The following is a 22,780-nucleotide window of genomic DNA, read 5'->3' on the forward strand; positions in this document are numbered from 1 at the left end:
CGAGAATTAGGGTCCAGCTCCACCCTGCATATCTGGGGGACCTTGAGTATCCTGACTTCTCTGAGCCTCAGTCGCCTTAACTGTCACAGGGAGTCATGACCCTTCCAGGGCAGGGGGCGATCACACGCGTGCAATTGCTTGGCGCAGGACAGCGTTGTCTCCTCTTCACCGGAAAGCAGGGGGTCCTAGCGGGCTCTTTGGAAACGCACGCAAGACCTTTGAAATGCGGGAGGATGAGGGCGGAGACCTTGCCAAGCTCACACCGGACTCCCTCCCCTACCCCGCCCGGTCCTGTCCTTCCCGTCCCTCCCCCCACAACCCACCCCAGCTGCCCCGCCCCGCCCCGCTCCCCACCCGCCGCCAGCCTGGACGGTCTCAGCAGCGTCCCGCTGGGACCAGGTGTCCCGGGCGTGCCAAGATGCAGCCGGGGCTCTGGCTCCTCCTGGCCGCGCAGCTCGCAGGTAAGGCGGGGAGACTCGTGGGGCGCGCGGGGCTGGAGCGGGTGGTCTGCCCTGCACCCGGGAAGAGCCCGAGCCCTAGAGTTTAGAAAAGGCTGTCCCGGTAGGATGCAGAGCCCAGAGGCCGGGGCTGTGGGGGTCCCCGGGAGGCGGCGCGGCAGGCACAGACCCTGAGCGTGGAAAAGAAACTCATCTCCCGAGTTCATTACTCCAGGGATCCCTGAAGCCCTAGGATTGAGGCTACTCTCCCCCAAAAGCGTGGAGGGGAGGGAAGAGAGGAGGCGGGGGAGGGGAGGATTTGAGAAGGAAGAAAAGAGAAAGGGGAAGGATATACAGAGAGGAAAGAAAAAACTGCCCTTGTCTAGGGTTCCCACAGGGATGTGCCCCCAGGAAGGTTCCAGAGGCTCAGTTTGGCTTTGATGTCCCATACTTGGCCCAGGGTTCTGTTGAGACAGTTTTAGTACTTCCGGGGAAGTACTTGTGGTACAATCTGCCAAACACCAAGCTACTGCCCGCTCTCGGACAGGTGTGGCCGAGGACTCCCTCGGGGTTCCCTGGCTTGTGGGAGCTATGTGGTGCGGCTCCCAGAACCAGCTGCGCTGGAGTTGGAATGTTGCAGTCGGAATGTAGCCGGGAGTCTCCACTGTCCCTCTCATAAGCCCAACCAGACTGCCTCTTGGAAGAAGCCCCTCCACACCCCAAACTGCCCACTACCTTGCGGTTGATTGCTCTTTTCCCCAAAAAGCCCAAAGCTGGTCATCCTGCCAACAGTGACAAGGTCTGCCAGCCCCCTACGGTGATCCGGTGAGCTCAACCCCATCTCAGATAGAAGCTAGTCCAGGCCATTCAAAACTAGTAGTTATTGCCGATTGTTTTAGAAACAGCAGGTCCCTCTGAGTATGGAATCACTGGGAGAGGGTCAAATGAATTCCATGAGACCGCATGGGTATCGAGGCCTGGCTCTGTGTCTGGCACGGAGATGGGGCTTGGCCATGCTGGGTATTCAGCCTTCCGGGGACACAAGAGAGAGACCAGGGTGTGGCGCAGCAACAAGCCTGCATGTCAGGACACAGGAAGGGGAACATACACACAAAGCCCAGGATCCTTTTGGGCCCCTTTACCCCTTAAGGAGTCACTTCTAGGCTTTCTTGCAAGAACTTCAGGAGTCTGCATATTTGCAGACCCACTATGTGCACAGGGGGACAGGACAGCGATCCAGGAGAAGATCACAGGTCTCCTCGATTCAGGGAGTGACTCAGAGCTCAGGTTCTGTGGTCCCAGACTTGGGTTTGAATCTGGATCCACCACATACAGGCTGTGTAACCTTGAGCATGCCCATAACTTTCCTGAGCCTCTGTTTCCTCATGTGTAAAATGGGTGTAAAACAGGATCTGGTGAGGATTAAGTGACATAATGCATGCACCATGCTGGGCACAGTTCAGTACAGATTGGCATCATTGTTTCTTATTATCTCCCCCAAGATGTCAATGACCCCCAAACAGTGAAGAAGCTCTGCTCTGCTGAAAAGGCAGGATAGTGTTTAGGGAGGAAAGAGAAGGCCCAGGAGGCACATGGGCACCAGGTACCATGTTATTCTTGGTGTGCGCAGAAGCTCGGAGTGGCCTGTGAGTGGAACCAAAAAGCTTACATTTGTGGCCCACTATGGGGCCATGAAGCCTGAGACACAAACATCGGCAGGATTGTGACTCTAGGCCGCTGCCTCAGTAGGCCAGCTCCCCTTGGGTACACACACACACACACACACACACACACACACACACACCCCCTCTGGACTCCTGTGCCCTCCCGTGCCTCGAAGTTCCTAGGTCTCTGCCCCGGTCTGTAGGATCTCCCTTTGCCCCACAGCTAAAATGGAAGGCTCACCAGGTCAGATTCGGTGTGTTGGACTTGGCTGTGAAGGACCCATTCAAATCTTTCCTAAGATGTCATCTGCTGCCTGTAACATCCCCTGGTGTGTGAGACACGTAGACAATGAAGTACCCGTGTACAGCGCTTTACAGTTTGAAGTGGGTTTTCTTGGACATTCTAACCCTCGCAGGCAAGCAGGCAGGCAGGCCCCCAGCTGCCCTCCTCCTAAAGGGCAGAGACAGACTCCTTGACTTCCTGCAATCCCACTGCTGGTAGGGGCAGAAGCTGGGTTCAAGGCCAGGTCTTGGAGTTCTGGTCTAGTTCTCCATGAACAATCCCCTACTTATCGATGCTTCCCATCTTGAGACTAGAATGAAATTCCAGGGCTGCTTCTGGGGTGTCTGACCTTCCCTTCGGGAATGGGGATCCAGTGACCTATCACTTGCTAGGCTAAGAATTTGAAGGCTGTTGTAGCTTGTATGGCAACAGTGAGTTCCTCTTGCTTGAGCATGTCTTGCAGAAAGAGTGGCTGGCCCTCTTTTAGATTGGCCAGACCAGCCCTGGGCTCTGCCTCTGATCTGGGGCTCCTCCGGGCTGCCTGAGTCTCCGCCACCTGCTTGGAGCCTGTTGAAGGCCTGTCCATAGAGTGGCAGCAGGACAAGGAGAAAGGCAACCGGCTTTGACTTCAGGCTTTGAATCTTTGAGTTTGAATCCCAGGTCACTTACTAGCTTGTCCCACTTGGTGGGACTTTCAACAAGTAACTTCATGCCTCAGTTTCCTCACCAGTGTCATGGGGATAAAAATCCCCAAATAAGTTTGAGGTTGGATTAAGATCATTTATACAAAGAGCCAGGCATATAAGCAAGCAATCAATAAATGGCAGCTCTCTCCCCATCCCCTCCATAAAACCGGCCATAGGAAACACCGGATTGCAGATGGTCTCCTGGGAGGTGGGGTGCTCGAGCTCCGAGTCCGGGAGCCACCAGCGGCGTTTGCCACAGCCCCTGGCCCCTGCAACTGGGCAGGGACTCCCATGGCTTTACTTCAATGCTTGACTCTGTGACTCTGAAGCCCCACAACTGTGGTTGGGAAGACGTGTTGATGATCTCTGCTCCTTCTGCTTCTCATAGCTCTCCATGGCAGCTCAGTGCTCCAGCAGGCCCCTGGGTCCATAATGGTTCAGACCAACCAGAGGGTGATAATGTCCTGTGAAGCCAAAACCTCCCCCACTAGCACACGCATCTACTGGCTGAGACGGCGCCAAGCTCCGAGCCCGGACAGTCACCACGAGTTCCTGGCCGTCTGGGATTCCGTAAAAGGGATTGTGTATGGCCAAAAGGTGGAGCAAGAGAAGCTAACTGTGTTTCCGGATGCAACGCGGTCCATTCTCAATCTCACAAGAGTGAAGCCAGCAGACAGTGGCGTCTACTTCTGCATGACCATCGGGACCCCTGAGCTGACCTTCGGGAAGGGAACTCAGCTGAGTGTGGGTAAGAATCTAGCTCAATGCTGTCGATGAGCACAGAGCACCTGCTGGGTGCTGGGTGCGTGCCAGGCACTGGAGCTGCCTCTGCTCTCAGCCGCCCCCCCCGCCCCGCAGGAGAGGGTGCCAGCTAGCACCGTAGCTGGTAGGAACGGACTTACCCAGAGCCAGGCAGAGGCAAGTGTTCTATGTAGTCATTGCAGTCCCCGCTGCCATCTACCCTGGGAGGTAAGATGCTGATTCCTATTGCAGATGGGATGCTTCGAAGCATTGCTGCTTCTTCTGGGGACAAGGCAGTGCTGTCCTTCAGCCACATCAGGTCTCCCTGAGGCTCTGCCTAGATTGGGCTGAGTCCTGGGGCCTAACAGTGGTCTCAGAAATTCCCACTGAGTGTGCACACCAGGAAAGAAGGTCATCACTGCCTGGACATACCCAGTGAGAGCATTTCTAGGGCCGGAGGATGCCCTTACATGCTGAATGGGTTGGGGGGAGCCGTGGCTCACACCCACACCCAGAGGTACAGGGAGGAAGGAGACTGGACCCCAGGCCTAGCTGCAAATTCTGCTGCATATTCACTGTGTGCCTTTGCACCGGGGTCCCTCCGCTCCCTGGGCCTCAGGTTTCCCATCTGTTCCACGGGGCTGCCGTTGGCCTCCATGACCCCCTCCAACCCCGAGAAGCTGCAGTTCTGGGAGTTAAGTCAGCACGGCCCATAGAAACAGATGATAAGCCACAGATGTGATTTAAAAATTTCTGATGCCACGTTAAAAAAAGTAAAAAGAAACAAGTGGAATTAATTTCAATACTGTATTTTTAACCAATTTATCAACAATACCATTTTAACTTGTAATCAATATGAAAATTATTATTGAAATATTTTGCATTCCCTTTTCGTACTAAGTGTTCGATGTGTTTCTTACCCACCGCACACCTTGAGTGAGACTGGCCGGTGGCACAGAGAGCAGATGGCCACACTCTTGGACAGTGAGGAGTAAGCTCTGAGAGGTGTGAGGGAATCATGGCAGAAATTCTCAAAGGCCTGCACCTGACTTTAGCCCCCTCCCCACGTCAGCCAACGGCCGGCCGACCCCCTGCGCTCCTCCCACTGTCCTGCTTCCCTCTCACCTGGGTTCTTCTCAGGCTGGGGGCTGAAGAATGACAAGGGGACCCCCCCTTCCCAGGAACTGGACCACTCAGCATGGGAAGATGCACAGACAGCTGGGACAGCAGCACCATTAGGAAGAAGGAAACAGGGGTGCAGCTGTCTCATCTCACCAGCTTTGGGTCTTCAGTCAGGAGGTAGGGGTGGGGGTGAGATCTCTGGGCAAGAAGCTGAGGCATGCTCAGCAGGGTGTCGACTGATTCCTATATTGAAAATTTGGCTTTGGGGGGTTTGGGGTTTTGGTTTGGTTTATTGTTTTTGTCTCTACAAGCTTCACATTTTCCCACTCATGAGATTTTGGGGTCTGAGGAAAGTAGATGATGAAATAAACAAAGCTGGTTTCTAGAAGCTTCCCCTCCACCTACACCACCCCCACTCACTCCTGGCTTTGATATTTCCAAACCCCTCATGCTGCTCAGCTCCCTGAGAATAGCAGACCCTTCCCAAAGCATGTGCTTGCACCTCGCCAGAATTAGGGTATCCAGAGCCACACCCCGCCCTTCCTGCCAGAGGTCAGCACATATTGAAGGAGGAACCTCAGATAGTAAAGAAAGTATTGGAGAAAGACAGGGCCTTTTGGGGGCCTCTTAACCATACCATGGGCTCAAAAGTCCTGTCCTTTTCAAAGAGGAGAGAAGTGGGGAGATTAGAACGGGGGATAGGGGGAGTCAGGAGTCATCAAGGGGACCCAGCTCTGGGCAAGAAGAAATTAAAATGGAACAAGCCTCCCCACAAACCCCTCATCAGACAGACACCGAGCCCAACCAAGACGCTGAGGTGCTGTAGACTGGCTCCCCTGCAGGCTTCCCCCTGACCGGCCGAGAGACCTCTGTGCCTCCTCGTGTATAAAGTAAAGGGAAGGGACACTTCCGGGGCCGTGAGGAGGAGAGGAGGAAACAATGCTGGGCCCCCACTGGGCAGAGGGCCACGCTCCCGCACACTTTGGGAGCACCATAGCTAGTGTCCTTTTCCCTTTTATGCTAGTGTCCCTCAGCATTCCCATGGCCGAGGGCCTTGGCCTGACGTGCCTAACTTTTTGTCAGAAAGCATTTGCCCCTGAGGAAGGGTGGCGTCGTGAGAGCCTGGAATCAGGGTCTCTTGGCTCAGATCCTGGTAGTGCTGTTTAAGGCTTCCTGAACTTTAACGAGCTATTTCCGTTCTCTGAGCCTAGGCCTCCTCGGGGATAAGATGGGGGTCCTAGCGCCTGTCCCAAAGTTGTTGGGTTCAATAAGCTTAAGCTGAAGCTGAAGTGCTTGGCTGTGCCCTTGGCACATGGTGGGACTTAGTAGGGGTCCGTTCTAGTTAGTTGGTTCTCCCCAGAAACCTCATGAAGCAGGCAGAGGATGCGTGTTATCTCCACTTTCCAGAGGACACTCAGGCTGGCAAGGGTCCACAGTGTCCACTTCTTATGTGGAAGATGCCAGCCCCGAAATGGCCATTTCCTGGTGGCCCCTCTCTGTCCCCTTGACACTAGAGTTTAAATTTATGGTGTCACTATCTTCCCTCTCCTACCGTTTTGCAGTGAAACATCTTTGCTCACCTCACAGACAAGGGTTGGATTCAGCAGCACCCGGTGCTCACACCATTCCTAGCACCTCAAAGCCTCCGGTGCCTCCCTTGGCTCAGTGTGCTTGTCCCCCTGCCCTGCCCCAACACATCAGAGTGTGACACTGGATTAGAACGGAAGAGAGGAGTGACCCACCCAGGCGTCAGGAGAGCGGTTGGTGGGGCCAGGCGGGCACATTGCACTGTGGGGCCTCGGGGCCAGCCCCTCACGTCACTGGTGTTCATCTTTGAAATGAAAGGTTGAGACTAGAGGTCGTTCCAGCTCTGATAGTATATGATTTGTAAAGACACTTGAGAAGGAAAGAAAATCCCCATTGCAGCCTGCATGCTATTGTACATATGGGAAAGGGCACCCACCTCCTTTCCATGAGCTTCCTTCAACCACTGAGGAATTAGCAGTTTGGCTGAGGGGGCTGGTCTGGTCAAGGGTCTGGGGACTCTGGCTTCCGCTCAAGGTCTTCGGCCAGGGGGAGCCTGCTGAGGCCAGGGGGAGCACAGTTCGCTGGGCATGCTATCCCCTTTAATTCTCATGACAATCCCGAGAAGGAACTGGGAGTCATCTTTATTTCAGCAGATGGGGAAACTGAGGCACAGAAAAGTGATAGGACTTGCCCCAAGTCACACAGCGGTTAATCAGGGCTGCTGGGGCTCTGTTCAAGACCATATGGATGCAGAGCCCCTCTCTTTCCTGGACAGCAAAACAACCCCCTGCCTAGGCCCTCAGTTAGGTCTGAGAGTTGGGAAAACACCTAGAAAATTCTATCGCTCTGTAACCTTGGAGCCCTGCAGCAGCCTAGTCATAGAGGCTTTAGTACCTGGATGGAAGACATGAGATTTTAACTTTTGTCTGGAACTCCACCCACTGTTTACATGTCTTGCTTGCTTTCTGTAGTTGATGTCCTTCCCACCACTGCCCAGCCCACCAAGAAGCCCACCCCCAAGAGGAAAATGTGCCGGTCCCCAAACCCTGTGACCCAGAAGGGTGAGTTCTCCCATCTTCCTGGACCTTCAGAAGCACAGCAGGATGTCTTCCTTCCCTCCCTCCCTCCCTCCTTCCTTCCTTCCTTCCTTTCTTCCTTCCTGCCTACCTTCTTTCCTTCCTTTCTTCCTTCCTGCCTACCTTCTTTCCTTCCTTCCTTCCTTCCGCAAGCCCTTCCCACCTGTGGACTCTAGCCTGTTTCTCTGGCCCCGCCCAAGCTGAGGTTGGAAGGCAAGTTGAGTATGACCACAGTGCTGCCCTCCAGCAGCTCACAGTCTAGTGGGGGACACGCTTACAAATCGTCACAGGGCAAAACCTAATGGAGGCTATGTCCACCCCCAAAACCTGCACACCAGTGTTCCTAGCAGCATTATTCATAATCGCCAAAAAAGTAGAAGCTCAGAAATCCACCAACTGATGAATAGATTACCTAAATATGGAATATCCATACAATGGAATATTATTTGGCCATAATAAACAGTGAATTACTGATACAAGCTACAATATGGATGAACCTTGAAAATATTACACAGTGAGAGAAGCCAGACACAAAAGATCCTGTATTATGGGATCCCATTGATAAGAAATGTCCAGAATATGACATTTCACAGAGACAGAAAGTAGATGAATGGTTGCCTAAAACTGGGGGGTTGGGAAGGAATGGGGAATGATTGTTAATAGGTACAGGATTTTTTGTGGGGTGAGATGAAAATGTTCTAAAATTAGATTGTGGTGATTGATGGTTGCACAACTCTGTGAATATACCAAAAACCATCAAATTATACACTTGGAGCAGGTGAACTTTATATGTAAAATCTATCTCAGTAAAGCTGTTAGCAAACAAAAGTACCGAACCCAAAGGACCAAAACTTTAAAGTTTCTCAGTTTGGATGCTTACCAGAGGACCTAACACACAGTGTGTGCTAATATGTGTTTGTTAATGAGTGAACAAACTTGCGTCTCTGTGCTGTACGCACCAGAGACAGCAGCTGGAGGGTGCCCGCGCGCGCGCACACACACACACACACAGACATAGACACACACACAGACAGACACACACACACAGACACACACAGACATAGACACACACACAGACACAGACATAGACACACACAGACATAGACACACACACCGACACACACACACAGACAGACACACAGACAGACACACACACACACAGACATAGACACACACAGACAGACACACACACACAGACACACACACACACAGACATAGACACACACAGACATAGACACACAGACACACACACACAGACATAGACACACACAGACACACACACAGACACACACACAGACATAGACACACACACACACAGACATAGACACACACACACAGACACACACACAGACATAGACACACACACACACACACACACACACACACTTCACTTGAACCGTCAACCCAAATGTGTTTCTGGGAAAACACTGAGCCCTGTTCCCCAGAAGATACTGGTGACAAACAGAAGGCGTCATCTGCTCCTACCCACAGAACAAATGGCGGCAAACCACCACGCTAGAGCTGCCCGCGCTCCTGGGGTTGCTTGGTCTCAGATACGTCAAGTAACAGAAAGAGCCTGAGGAGAGGCACCTAGTGGGATCGGGGGATCAGAGCAGGAAGCTGCCCCGTGGGGTCACAGTAGTAAAGGGAATCAGAGTCCATACGCAGAAGGGCACAGTCCTGGGGAGCATGAAGGTGGAGATAGAATGACCTCATCTGGTAAAGTATCTATGCCCCATGACTTTGCCTAAAGGATCTCAGGTCGGTTACAACAAAAAATGACACAAAAGGCAAACACACCAGGGCCACTAAGTTGCGGGTGCCAAAACTGGGTCTGTGTGTGCTGGGATTCTAGAGAAGCAGAGAAGCAGCGAAGCCGCGGCACCAAAGGGAATACTCCAAATACCCTGGCACCAGCCCCCTGCCCCCCCCCGTGATGTAAAGGAACCACCCCGGGCGCCGGGCTGCAAAGCCTTCCTCCCAGTGTGAAATTCGCGCAGAAATCTCCTCTCTTCATCCTTCTGTAAGGACTGCTGAACAATAATGAATTCACTAACGCTTCTAGAAGGGATGAGGACAAAGGGCTTGTGTCATTTCTCATACGGACCCTCAGTATGATCCCAGGGCAAAGATGCAAATCCAACATTAGTAGGTTATTAAGAATAACAAAGCTGAGTGTGAAAGTGGCCAAGTGGGGGTTGGCGGAAAAGTAGGTGGAGGTTGCTTTGGGGGTGGGGGCCATGGGACAGGGTACCCCGGTGGTAAGTCAGCCAGTCTATCACTGCCTATACTGTGTGACCTGGGCAGGTGATTCAGCCTCTCTGAACCTGTTTCCTCATCTGTAACATCGGGCTGTTCGCCTGGCATGATTAAATGAGGTGCTATACTATACATAAGGCGCTCATCTTGAGGGGGGCACCCAGCTAGAGCTCACAGTTTGTCGTCATGAATGAAACCACACGGCCGCCCCGGGGAAGGGCCTGCTCCCTAAGGCTTCGGGCTGTCCCTGGACATGACATTGAGAGCAACAGTGTGGTAGCCTCTAGGCTTCAGGGACTCCGAAACCCGAGCAGGGCAAGAAAGGCCAGGCCAGGCCATACAAGTGGCCAATATATGAAAATAGGCTGACGCTGACAAATCATCGGGGAATGCAAGTGAGGTATCATGTTAAACCCACTACACTGGCAAAAACTAAACACTTGGGTAATACTGAGGGTCGGCAAGGGGCACCGCTGGTGGTTAGGAATGAAAATCAGTGCAGGCTTTTTGGAAGGCTCTTCACAGTGTCTATCACAACTTTAAACGGACATAGTTGATGGTTTGGCGGTTCCTGTTTTCAGTATCTGCCTCAGGCTGCCTCCTACATTAGGGAAAATGTACCAGGATATTCTCTGCAGTTATTTGTAAAAGTAAAACATAGGAAACAAACAAAATGCCCATCCGATGGCTGAATAATCCATGGTATGTCCAAACTGCAAATGTTACTCTGCTAGGAAAAGTGTGTGCTGAGATATTTTTTTAAAAAGATTTTATTTGTTTATTTTAGAGAGAGGTGGGGGGAGGGGCAGAGCGAGAGGGAGAGAGAGTCTCAAGCAGACTCTGCACTGAGCGTGGAGCCCGACTCGGGGCTCAGTCTCACGACCCTGAGATCACGACCTGAGCCAAAACAAAGAGTCAGACGCTCAACGGACTGCACCACCCAGGCGCCCCCTGATATATTTAAGTGAAGAAAAAAATGGTTTGCCAAACAATTTGTACAGTATAAGCCACTGTATGCTTTAAAAAAAACCTGTATGTGTTTGTGTAAATTATGCATGTGTAAATGCAAAGAGAAAGGTACCAAATTAACCATGGCATTTTTTTTCCTGTGAAGGAGCTAGCATGCCAAGGAGCACTCTAACCATATACTTGAATCCTTTACAAGGAAAATATATTCAGCAATCTCTTGTGTAGTTAAAATAAAAGCTTTAAAAATAAATAGTAAAAGTCTCTTTACCAGGCATGAAAATTATCTCCTTTCAACATAAGTAGCTCCTGAGTTTAATTAATTTTTAAAATGATGATGCAGGACATAACATTTTCCATGTAAAATTATCTTAGTGTGTTTGAAGTACCTAGAAAGAAAGAGGAGAAAAATATGCAAACAGTGGTATTCTCTGGGAGGTGGGACTTCCGGTTGATTTTTCCCTCTTTGTATTTTTATGTGCATGCCTCAGATGTTCAGTAAGTGTGTCTTTTCCAGGCCCCTCCTGTGGCCCCCTCACCCTCGGCCTCCTGGTGGCCGGAGTCCTGCTTCTGCTGGTGTCCTTGGGAGTGGCCATCCACCTACACTGTAAGTTTTGCCCTCTTGGGCCACCACAGTGACTCCTTTTGCTGTTGGAGGTGTCCCTGAGTGTCCATCCTTCTCTGGGGAAGACGGACAGATGGCAGAAGTCTACACCTGCCCCCAGCCCATGGCTGCAGAGGTGCAGGGATCAGAGACCACCCTGTCTCTGGAGTCAGACAGACCTGGGTTTGAAGCCAACCCCACTATTTGCCCATCTAGGGACCTAGGCCTCTCTGAGCCTCAGCCGCCCGATCCAGGAGTAACAGTGTCACCTACCTCCCAGGGTTGCTGTTTGTAAAGTCCTGCCCCGAGGGCCCAACATGGGGTATGAGCTCAGTCAGTGGGAACTCCCATGAGCAGTCGGGATGCAAGCAGTACACGGAAGACACTGCACTGGGGTTTGGGTTACGTTCCCAGAAGCTTGAACTCCTCCTCCTCTGCGAGGCTGCAGGAAGACTGATGACTGTCTCTCCCGGCCGCCCTGGAGATGAGATCATGTCCTGCTCTGGGCTCCCAGGCTTCATCAGAAAGGGGGAGCTGCAGGAGGCCCACACGGCTGCCCAAGAGCCCCGGGCTCCACCCTTGGCCCTTCTGCTCACCTGTGCCACCACGAGCAAGTCGCTGACCCTCTCTGGGCTTCTATAAAATAGGAGAGGGAGGCTCGCAGAGGCATGGACTAGATCAGTGACGCTTTTATAGGTCACAGACCCCTTTAAACTTGTGATAGCAGGGGCGCCTGGGTGGCTCAGTCGTTAAGCGTCTGCCTTCGGCTCAGGTCATGATCCCAGGGTCCTGGGATCGAGCCCCGCATCGGGCTCCCTGCTCGGCGGGAAGCCTGCTTCTCCCTCTTCCACTCCCCCTGCTTGTGTTCCCCCTCTCGCTGTGTCTCTGTCAAATAAATAAATAAAATCTTAAAAAAAAAAAAAAAAAAACTTGTGATAGCAGTTACAGACCCTCTTCCCAAAGAAATATGTCACGTGCACATTTTTGCATAACATTACCATTCACGACAGGATCCATTTGCCCCCATTAAAGTTCAGTGGTCTGCAAACCTTTTTTTTTTTTTTAAAGATTTTATTTATTTTTTTGACAGAGAGAGACATAGCGAGAGCAGGAACACAAGCAGGGGGAGTGGGAGAGGGAGAAGCAGGCTTTCCGCAGAGCAGGGAGCCCGATGTGGGACTCGATCCCAGGACCCTGGGATCATGACCTGAGCCGAAGGCAGACGCTTAACGACTGAGCCACCCAGGCGCCCTCTGCAAACCTTTTTGATCAAGGATCTCATTAGTAAAAAATTGTTAAATTATGAACCCCAACTGCAAATAGATCTCATTATTAAAAAAAAAAAAAAAGTTAAATTTTAAACTCTAACTGCAATTAGGTGTATTTATTTCATATATTAAGTATGTTATCAAATGTGCTTCATAACTGAAAAGTAATAAAAGATGAGATAGACCTGTAAATAAACATGCTTACACTTCCTTCCCTCATCCCGGTGGGAAACCTTGCGATTCCCCCAAATGCACACACTCTAGCTTGAGACCACCTGTCTGCACACCTCTCATTCCTGACCTGCTGCAAAGGGCAAACTGGCACGTTTAAGGACACACAGACCGGAGTAGATTCACTAAGTTCGAATTCTGGCTTTACTGCTTACTAATTGCACGACTTTGGGCAAGTTACTCCGTGCCACGCATGCTCTGTGACTCAGTTTCCCCATATACCCAATGGAGGTACTAAGAGGAGTAGTCATTGGCTTGCTGTGAGCGTGAAGGGAGTTAAAGCACATAAAGTTGGAGCACAGCCTGGAGCCAGGGAAGTGGTCTGAGGTCCTGGCTGCCCCCGTCATCTCCCTCCTCGCTCTCTGGGGCTGGGAGTCAGCGGCCCACAGCCCACACCAACCCACGTCCTCGTTTTCTTCTTCCAGGCCTGCAGAGGAGAGCCCGGCTTCGCCTCCTGAAACAGTAAGTGCTTGGGGCCTCGAAAAAGTGCCTGTGACGGCCCTGGGTGTGGTCCTGGCTTCCTCGGCCCCGCTGTTGCCACGGCCTCTACGGTGGGGATCCCAAGCCAGACCCCGCCTGCAAAAAAATCTCAGACTGTATAAATAGATGGAGCCATAGAGTTCAGGAGGAGAGATCGTCTAAACAAATGAAAATACTGGGTATTTCAAGCACGGAGAGACTTAGCTCTTAGCTCTCCTAATGATCACAATCAACTCTTCAAGCATAGAATACAGTAGGATGCCCCAAACTCTTTCCCTCCCAGCATTTCATTTGACTTGGTCCTGCAAGGACATAGGAGGGTTACTGTTAGAGACCAGCTGAAAGACTTACTCAAAGCATTTGGGATAGTAAAGAGCAGGACTGGATCGGAAGACAAGTCGGTTCACTGCTTCCTTCCCTGCTCATGTGGGGCGTTGGGCTGCCTTGGTCCTGTCTTCCACCCTGGACCCCACCTGTGTCCCAGGAGTTGGCAAATCAAAAGGCTGAGTCACATGGACATGGGAGCTAAAAAGCCCCGGCTCTGCAGGCCACTGAGCTGCGTAAGCACAGGCAGATACCCAGAGGCTGAGGCCCTGAGAGGCCGGCGGCCAGAGGCTGCTCCCAGCCTCAGGGACTGCCAGGCCTCAGCCGGGCCATGAGCAGTGTTCTTGGATTGCTTTTTCATCCTCAAAATACTGTTCCACATCTACCTCTCTCATTAATGACAATCCCCTCCATCTAGAGGTGTTTGGAGAAAAAAGAAAGCCCATCAAGCCTCTAGATTGAAGAGGGCAAGAGGACCTGGTGCTCAAGAGCTCGGGCTGGGGGGTTTGAATCCTGTCTGCCGCTCTTCAACCGTGGGACCACAGGCGAGTCACTTCACCCCTCTGAGCCTCTGATTCCTCATCTGTGAAATAGGCTAACAGTACCAACCTCATGGCTCTTGTGAGGACTTACTGGGGTAATACCCATAAAGTGCTCAGCCCTGGTCCCACGGAGTCGAAGCACAAACTCATGTCACTTGCAAAAAATCAACTCTACCATCCAAACAACCAAGGAACAAAATGTACTCCTAAATACTTGAAAATTTAAACTCCAGATAAACTCTGTATTATATTCTCGACATTATTATATGCATTGTATTTGTCTATATGTTTGCTTGACTAAAGATAGTCACTGAAACATGCCTGCTGTCTTTAATGGGTGATTTTCAATGATAATTTTGATTGTGTACAGTTTTCACAATTTTATGTGCTGGATTTAGAAGTTATCCCCTACCTAAGAGACGGTAACCTGAGTGTATTTGTCTGAGCCTAGATCTGCAGAATGTTCTGTTCAACATCTTCCCCATGGTGACCTCTAATGGAGAATGAGTCCCCATCAGGGTACTGGCCCCACTCAGCCCTTCATTTTAACTTGTTCCCCAGTGATTTGATGCCAGTTTTAGGGGACCTCTGAGGATCCACTGAGGTGGGGAAGGAGTTGGGGGTGAACATGGGAGCTGTGAGCTTGCTCACCCTCTGCTCACAGTGCTGCTGCCATCGACCACCTGTAGTTACGCTCGCCAGTGAGACATCATTTGAACAAAAGGGTTTGTGGCTAAAACGAAATTTGGAAATCCCGTCTAGTTTTGCTACCATGATCCAGGTGTGGGCGAAAGAGTCCATGGGCCTCACGGATCAGCTATTCCAAACTCAAGTTGCGATTGGGGGCAGACGCTCCCCAGCCCAAAACTGAGCCTGGAAAATCTTCCCATCAGCAAGCCACCTTCTTCCGGCCCCTTAGTGTAGATCTGTGAATAGCTTCTCTTAGAAGGTAGTACAGGAAGTAACACTATTCAAAGCCAGAGTTCTTTGGACTTTGTTTTTTGAGCTTCTTAAATTTTTTTTTTAATGACTAAGTTGGGCCCTAAAAACATACTAACAGAAAACTCCTGGCCCGGGGCTCCTTACTGGAAGTGCAACCCTGCATCCTCACCTGTCATTTGTCTTTGTTACAGGAAATTCATATCATTTCCCTAACAATAAGTGGTGTTTCAACTTGCTGTTGTTTTCAGGTTTTATAAATGAGCAAAAAATATGCTTTTGGGGTCCTGCTACAAAAATACGTTTGGTCAGTAACGAGCGAGATCTGGAAAAATCAGAGAGAAGAGCCACGCTCAACTCACTCTGCGGTGGAAATTTCGCTGGCCTGCTGAAGTTGCCTGCTTTTAACTATTGCAAGTTCTTTCTGTGGGCCTCACGCATGGGAGCAACGTGTTAGTTGGTCATCGGGAGCCACAGCGAGGAGGCTTCAGAGCCCCTGAACACTTCCTGCAACTCGGGGGCACACTGGAGGATGCCGCCGTGACACCACTTCCAGCTCCCATACTCCCCCTGGGCTGGGCTGGGACCTTTGTGTTGGCCGTCCAGCCCCTGTCTCGCAAGTTGCTTTGCCCTGGTAGGGCACTGACGTGGAGTCCTGAGTCTCTCATGGGATGGCGCTGGGCTGGCTCCTCCTTGGTCTTCCCAGGCTGGGGCTGACTGCCCTCACCGAGAGCCCCAGAGACCAGACCCAGCTTGGAAACCAGCTTTCTGTGAAGGGCTGACCTGACTCCCGTAGTGATTTCAGTCTCCGGGGATGTCCTTTTGGGGCTGGGGACTGTTACAGGAAATTCATATCATTTCCCTAACAATAAGTGGTGTCTCAACTTGCTGTTGTTTTCAGGTTTTATAAATGAGCAAAAAATATGCTTTTGGGGTCCTGCTACAAAAATACGTTTGGTCAGTAACGAGCGAGATCTGGAAAAATCAGAGAGAAGAGCCACGCTCAACTCACTCTGTGGTGGAAATTTCGCTGGGAAGAATGGGAAGTCACTTTATCTCCTATTAGGAATTTCCCCGACTTTCACTTCTGCCCTCCCATGGCTTGTATATTTCTCTCTCACTTTCTGTTCTTTTTATGAAAATGTCTTGGTTGTAAAAATAAAGTCCTGAATAAAAGATGCAAATGGGTCCTGTGATGGAAAAGCACAAAGCCCATCTGTACGGCAAAGATGTTGATGCTCGGCTGAAAAGAAATAACAAGGATAAAACGTGCCTGTCCTCATTCGCCCCTGCGACATGCTGTCGTCCGTGTTGTAGGCATAGAGAGAGTCTCAGAAGTTGGGAAGCACCCCAGGCACCCAGCGCCAGGCAGCAGGGGCCCCAGGGGCTGGCCTCCTCTGGCCACCCCAAGCCACCTTCACTACACCTGTTGGGTTCTACAGAGCGGAACCCCTGGGACTCCTAGCCACAGACTGCTGACCTTGTACTAAAGAGAAGGTGGGAGGCATCAGGGTCTCTCTCTCAGCTTTGACAGGAAAAGCAAATGCAAGGGGAACACACTGAGCTGGAAGAGGGAGTTGAGATGAGGAGCTCGTGCCTTCTGAAAAAGCCCAAGGGGATCTGATCTTAGCTTCCCACCCTGGGCTTTGGCAGTATGAGAGCTACTGAGCCAAAAATGACTGCAGCCTGAGGCTGCGTTAACAGAAGCACCAGGTGCAGGCCAACGGAGAACAGAGGCCCACCTGCTTTTCCCAGCCAGCTGGCAGTGGCAAACCAGGCTCTGCTCAGAGACCTCTGGCAGCCGCAGAAAACAGGAAAGGAAGATGGCTCGAGGGGAGGAGGCATCTGAGACGCTGCCTGTGGAGTGAAGGGGGCAGAACCAGGTGCGGCGGGTGGGAGTTAGAAGGGTGTCGGTGCAGGAGATGCTCGAGAGAAGCAAACGCTCTCTGCCCATCAGCTCTGAGGCCGACAGGACAGGCTGCCTCCCAGGGCCCCAGGGAGGGGGGACGGAGCCAGGGCGGCCGAGCCAGACTCCTCTAGGGTTCAGGTTTAAGGTGGGCTTCTTGCTCTGAGACATCCCATTTAGTGATAAGAGACTAAAGCCCAGGGGATGCCTGGGTGGCTCAGTCAGTTAAGTGCCTTCGGCTCAGGTCACGATCCCGGGGTCCTAGGATCCAGCCCAGGAGCCCCCACATGGGCTCTCTGTTCAGCAGGGAGTCTACTTCTCCCTCGCCCTGTCCCTCTGCCCCTCCCTCTGCTCGTGCTTGCTCTCTTTTTCTCTCCCTCTCTCACACACACACTCTGTCTCAAATAAATAAATAAAATCTTAAAAAGAGAGAGAGAGACTAAAGCCCAGATGTGCGACCTGCCTTCCCTGCAGGCTCACACCCAGTCCACAGCAGAAGTAAGAACGGGCCTCCAGGCCCCTCTCCCCGCTTTAGGCTTGGCTGTGGGACAGCATCTCCCCATTGCTGTCTTTGCAATTGTGTTTTGTTTGCAAATTCACATGGGGGTGAGGTTGGAGGACCAGGGCCGGGGAAAGGGGGCGGGGGGGGGCACCTCTGTCTCTTTTCTGTGCAGCAGGTCCGTGCTACGGCTCGGTCTGCCCGGAGAGCTGCAGCAGGCTTGGCTGCCAGCAGCGGGGGCTGCGGTGAAGTCGTCTGCACCCAGCACCTGACTTTTCTTTTGCAGAAGGAACTGAGCATTTACTACTTTCTGGAGGTCCGTTATGGCAAAATATTTAAAAAAAATTTTTTTTAATCTAGCTATCTTTTGACTCGCAATTCCACCTCTAGACAATTGCCTTTAAAAAAAAACACATCTCGGGCGCCTGGGTGGCTCAGTTGGTTAAGCGACTGCCTTCGGCTCAGGTCATGATCCTGGAGTCCCTGGATCGAGTCCCGCATCGGGCTCCCTGCTCGGCAGGGAGTCTGCTTCTCCCTCTGACCCTCCCCCCTCTCATGTGCTCTCTCTCATTCTCTCTCTCTCAAATAAATAAATAAAATCTAAAAAAAAAAAAAACCCACATCTCAAGGTTCCATGCACAAAGAAATACACATCAAATTGGTTTTTGTCGTGCTGCTTAGTAGCCAAAAATTGGAAATTGTCCGAATGTCCATCAAGAAAAGACAAATCAATTGTGAGACAAGGGACTCATGGCAGCAATTAGGGAATGAGTGAGATCCATCCATGCTGGCTTCAAATGATGGCCACTACACCTGCATATATTTTAACAACATCTGTATGGATTATTCTCGTTTGAAGTGCAATATATGGCCACTGTTAAAATTCAAACACGATAAAAACAGGCAAAGCAAATATATGTTAAAGTCAGGATATGGTTACCCTTATTGCAGGGGTGCTCCGTAGGAGGAAGTATGAAGTTTGGGAGTTGGCATGTCCTGTCCCCCATCTGGGGGCTGCTCCTATGGGTGTGTTCAGTTTGTGGAAATCACTGAGCTGTACACTCACGATATGTCAACTTTCATATGTACGTATGGAAATAGATATAGATTATACTCCAACAAAGACATGTTTCGAACATCTAAGTACAGAACATTGTGGAAATATGTAAAATTGGCATTAAAAGTTTCTTGTTCTCCCAGATTTTTCCTGCCTGTACTCTTTTAAACAGAGAATTGAAATCTTATAAAATGTAATACATAATACCTAAGATACAGAATATAAAAAATGGAATCTTATTATTCTGTAAATTTGATTTTTTTTTCTCTAATAATATATCAATGCCTCTGGACATATTTGTGTATGCATAGAAAAAGATCCGGAAGGATATACTCCAAGCTGTTAATGGTAGTTACTCTGGGGAGTTTCCACTTCTGCATTATACATGTCTGTGTTGCGTGAATTTTTACAACAATCATGTGTGACTTTTATAATTGGGGGTAGGAAACTTTGGAGAAAAGAAACGGCCTCTTTTTAGAAAGAGGCTCTGATCATCGTAATATTAAAAAATTGGAATCTGCTTCAGTAGCTGTCGATGGGAGATTTTGTTCACAAGTCACGATTTTTAAAAATCCGTGCGATGGAAATCACGTGACTCGTGCGGGGGCTGCCGGACTGCAGGGCCGAAGTCTCCAGTCGTGCAAACTTGGGCAAGCCCCTGTAACTTCTGTGCGCCTCAGTTCCCTCCTTTGCAGTGGGAGCAACAACTGTCTCTCTCTCTGCCTTGCTGTGGGGCGCGCCCATAGCAGGGTCTGGGGCCAGCGCAGCTTCCCTGGGCCAGTCCCCCCTCAGCGGGAAGCAAGGGTAGTGAATTCTGGGCACCAGCCTGCAGGTGTAGCACCCAGCAGCACGAGTTCAAAGGAGGAAGGGGGCTCCTACACCACCCCCTCCTTTCATCCTTACTCATCCCCACCCCTGCCCCCGCAGCTTGTGTCTCTCTACCTGTAGGAAGTGGGCAACTTGTTTTCACAAAGTGATCCCCGGTCCTGTGTGGGCTGCAAAGCTGATCGAATCTACCACCCAGTCAAAGGGAAAGAGAGAAAGAGCCCTGTCTTCAGAGGCCTTTCCAGGTGTGGAGGACGAAAGAGATTTCCTCCATCACTTCTTGGGAAACCTCCTCAGATGCGTCACTGACACTCCTTGGTGACCGTGAGTCACCGGTTCCTGGAGTCCTGCGGGCTACATAACCTGGTGCCTCAGCCCAAACAGAAGGAAACCGCATCCCTCGACACCGCATCAGTTTGGGATTCACAGACGTAAGCCTGGCGCGGGTGATTCTTGTCATGCTGAACGCCAAAGTGCTGAAAAAGGACTCTATTCCCGCGCAGTGTCATTGGCTGTCCTGGATCCTGTTTTCTCCCATTCATTTACTGCCTTTTATGTGCAAGTACCCATCTTTAGCTTAGCTTGGGCTTCTGAATTTGAACAAAAAAGTCTACATTTCTTTTCATATATATACATATTTTTTAATATTTTATTTATTTATTCGAGATAGTGAGAGAGAGAGCATGAGAGGGGGACAGAGGGAGAGGGAGAAGCAGGCTCCCTGCTGAGCAAGGAGCCCGACGTGGGGCTCGATCCCAGGACCCCAGAATCATGACCTGAGCCGAAGGCAGACGCTTAACCGACTGAGGCACCCAGGCGTCCCTTTTCGTATATTTGTAATTGCAGACTATCTCCCATCCTGTCCTCTTTGACAAGTGAGCTGATCAGCTGCCCCCTCTCTGCAGGTAGTGCTCTTCTTCCTCAGGCTTCTCGATGCCAGGGTAAATGTATTTATTTTGGGCACTTTCTGTGTGCCTGGCTGGCCCTGCGCTGGGACTGGGGGAACCAGGACAGACACAGCCCGGCCCCCCAGATCCCCCCTTACTGGCCAGTCCCTGATCTCCTGGGGGGACCAAGGCCAGTGGGAGCCCTCTGGCCCTGTCCTGCCACCCGCATACACAGTCAGCCTTCCCAAGTCTCAAGGCCAGAATGTATATGAATAAATGAGCGAAGCAAGAAGCCCACTTACTGAGCCAGAGGCACAGCCTGCCCGAGGCACCCCCTCAGCCCTCTCCGCCGGCTCCCCAGCCCAGCCTGTCTGGGCCCCAACGCTGTGAGGACTCGACTCAGCCACACTTCTCACTGTTTGCTTTGACAGGTACCGTCAGCAAACCCCTTGGAGATCATACACTCAACGAACTAGTTATTAACCGAGCAGCTATAGAGTTCTTGGCACTAACGATGCGTTCAGCAGACACTATCCCTAACTCCATAGGCTCACAGCGTCGTGGGGGACAGAGACACAGGCCCGGCACCTGCGTGACTCCAAGAGTGAGCGCCCTCGGGGCCGCATGCTAGTGCCAGCCCTGGACAGCCGGTAAACGGGAGACACGTAAATACCCAGATGATGTTAACACAAGCAGAAGGCATGAGTTGCCACCTCACAAGAAGTTGTGCTGTGCTGATGGAAGAGTATGAGGCCTTTCACAGTAGATTTTGTGGAGGTCTCTGCGGTTGGGTGGGGACAAAGTTAAGAGGGGAAGATTTGAAGTGTTGGTGGGGAGGCGGAGGCCCATCTTCCCCACACAGCTCTCCCCAGCCCCCCATCAGCATCCTGTGGGCCAAAAGCTGGCTGCTTGGCTAGACCTGCTGTCTAGGTCTAGCCTAGGGCGAGCGTTTGGCCCGCAGGATGCTGAAGGGGCCAGGCCAGGCAAAAGGGAGGCCATTTCTCCTGTTCCTCGACCCTCACTCCACCGCAGGCTTCTGCCACGCCTGGGGAGCCAGGGAGGCCTAGGGAGCAGAGAGCACTGGGAGGCTCACCCAGCACAAAAGACAGGACTGGCCTTTGTGGAAGCCCCTTCCTGGGCCGCACTCAGAGCCCGCCTGGCCAGAAGCTCAGCACCCCATCTCTCACAGCCCACCTTGAGGCGTTGGGGGTGAAGGCGGTGAGAAGGAAGGCTCGCTGGGGCCCACATGGGAGGCAGCGCCTGCCTAACACTTCCCCACATCTTAGCTGTACGTGCGGAGCTTAGCAATGGAAGAGGGATGACGCTATTGGGGTTTCATCTGTGTCACTTCAGACGGAGCGTGCCCCTGCATGTTTGCCTCGTAAACTATTCCTGATTATTGTGCCACACAGGGCCTTTCAGGGGACAGCTATCCCACAGTTGAGCCTGGACAGCCCCTGCTGATGTTAACTCAAAACCTCCCCACTGTCTTCCCTGCCCTGCCTTTAGAATCCAAATAAATTAAGATCCTTGAGTGTGTCTGAGTGTTTAAGAGAGGATGGTTGATTTGCATGGTCTCATCCCTCCTGCCATGACCTCTACACTGAAGTTTCAACTTCAGAGAATGAGTGGTGACTCAGTCAGCGTTAAGAATACATTTTCCAGTAAAATGGAAATCTGTCATTTGCATCCGAATGTCCCTGGGCAGGTGAAAATGTAAGAGTGACGGCCCTCAGTGCTGGAGAGGACGTGGACAAGAGCACTCACAGGGGCTGCTGATGGCATCACGAGACACTACAGCTGTTTTCCTTTTGGAAAAACCATTTGGTAACATCTAGTAACGTCTAATATAAATCACACGCTCTACCTCAGCAATCCAGGGAATACGCCCCTATAAAATAAAAGCATTATTGCGAAAGAGTAAGTATACAAAGATGATTCTTTCCATTTCATTTGGGACAAATAAAAACTGGAAACAACCCCAAGCGCATCGATAGGGAATTACTAAATAAAAATGTGATCTATACATGCCCTGAAATAATATCACGTAGCCATCAAAAGAATGACTCAAGAGAATGATTTGGTGAGATTGCCAGGAAATCCCTAGGGAGGAAAAAGTGGATGCAGGGAAGAATTTAAAATATGATCCTATTTTTGTAAGGCAAGTAATCGCCCCGCAGAAAACCACATACCTGGCTAGGGCTGAGGGTACATGACCGCATGAACAAGCCAATGTCACTGTAGAAGGAGACACGCCTCACCGCCAATACTGGGCATGAGCGCTAAGAAGCAAATGTTTCCTTGGAAAAGGAACTAGTTTTACTGAAGGAGAAATTGAAACAAAAGAATTCCTCCTTTCATTTTTTATTAATTAACTTGATGGTTAAAGTTCAATAATAACTGTCAAAGTTATAGTACATTGGAAAACACCTAAGAATCAGTATTTTTATTCATTCT

The 22,780-nt window shown here is 51.0% G+C and overlaps 1 protein-coding gene across 3 annotated transcripts; it reads left to right on the forward strand.

The window, feature by feature from the left end:
* The first annotated feature begins 354 nt into the window (after positions 1–354).
* On the forward strand, positions 355–16,333 carry CD8B (CD8 subunit beta). Of its 3 annotated transcripts, XM_036076161.2 has the most exons (7): positions 355–461; positions 3,459–3,818; positions 7,432–7,521; positions 11,279–11,368; positions 13,290–13,326; positions 14,087–14,213; positions 15,401–16,333. In XM_036076161.2, the coding sequence occupies exons 1-7, from the start codon at positions 419–421 to the stop codon at positions 15,407–15,409; spliced, it is 756 nt and encodes a 251-aa protein (XP_035932054.1). In that variant the 5' UTR covers positions 355–418; the 3' UTR covers positions 15,410–16,333. The 3 variants fall into 3 exon arrangements, with proteins under 3 accessions (XP_035932054.1, XP_035932055.1, XP_077912454.1); XM_036076162.2 differs by lacking the exon at positions 14,087–14,213; XM_078056328.1 differs by lacking the exon at positions 15,401–16,333 and having other exon boundaries at positions 14,087–14,526.
* Positions 16,334–22,780: the final 6,447 nt, after the last annotated feature.

This window comes from Halichoerus grypus, chromosome 10, assembly GCF_964656455.1.
Source record: "Halichoerus grypus chromosome 10, mHalGry1.hap1.1, whole genome shotgun sequence".
Classification (NCBI taxonomy): domain Eukaryota; kingdom Metazoa; phylum Chordata; class Mammalia; order Carnivora; family Phocidae; genus Halichoerus; species Halichoerus grypus.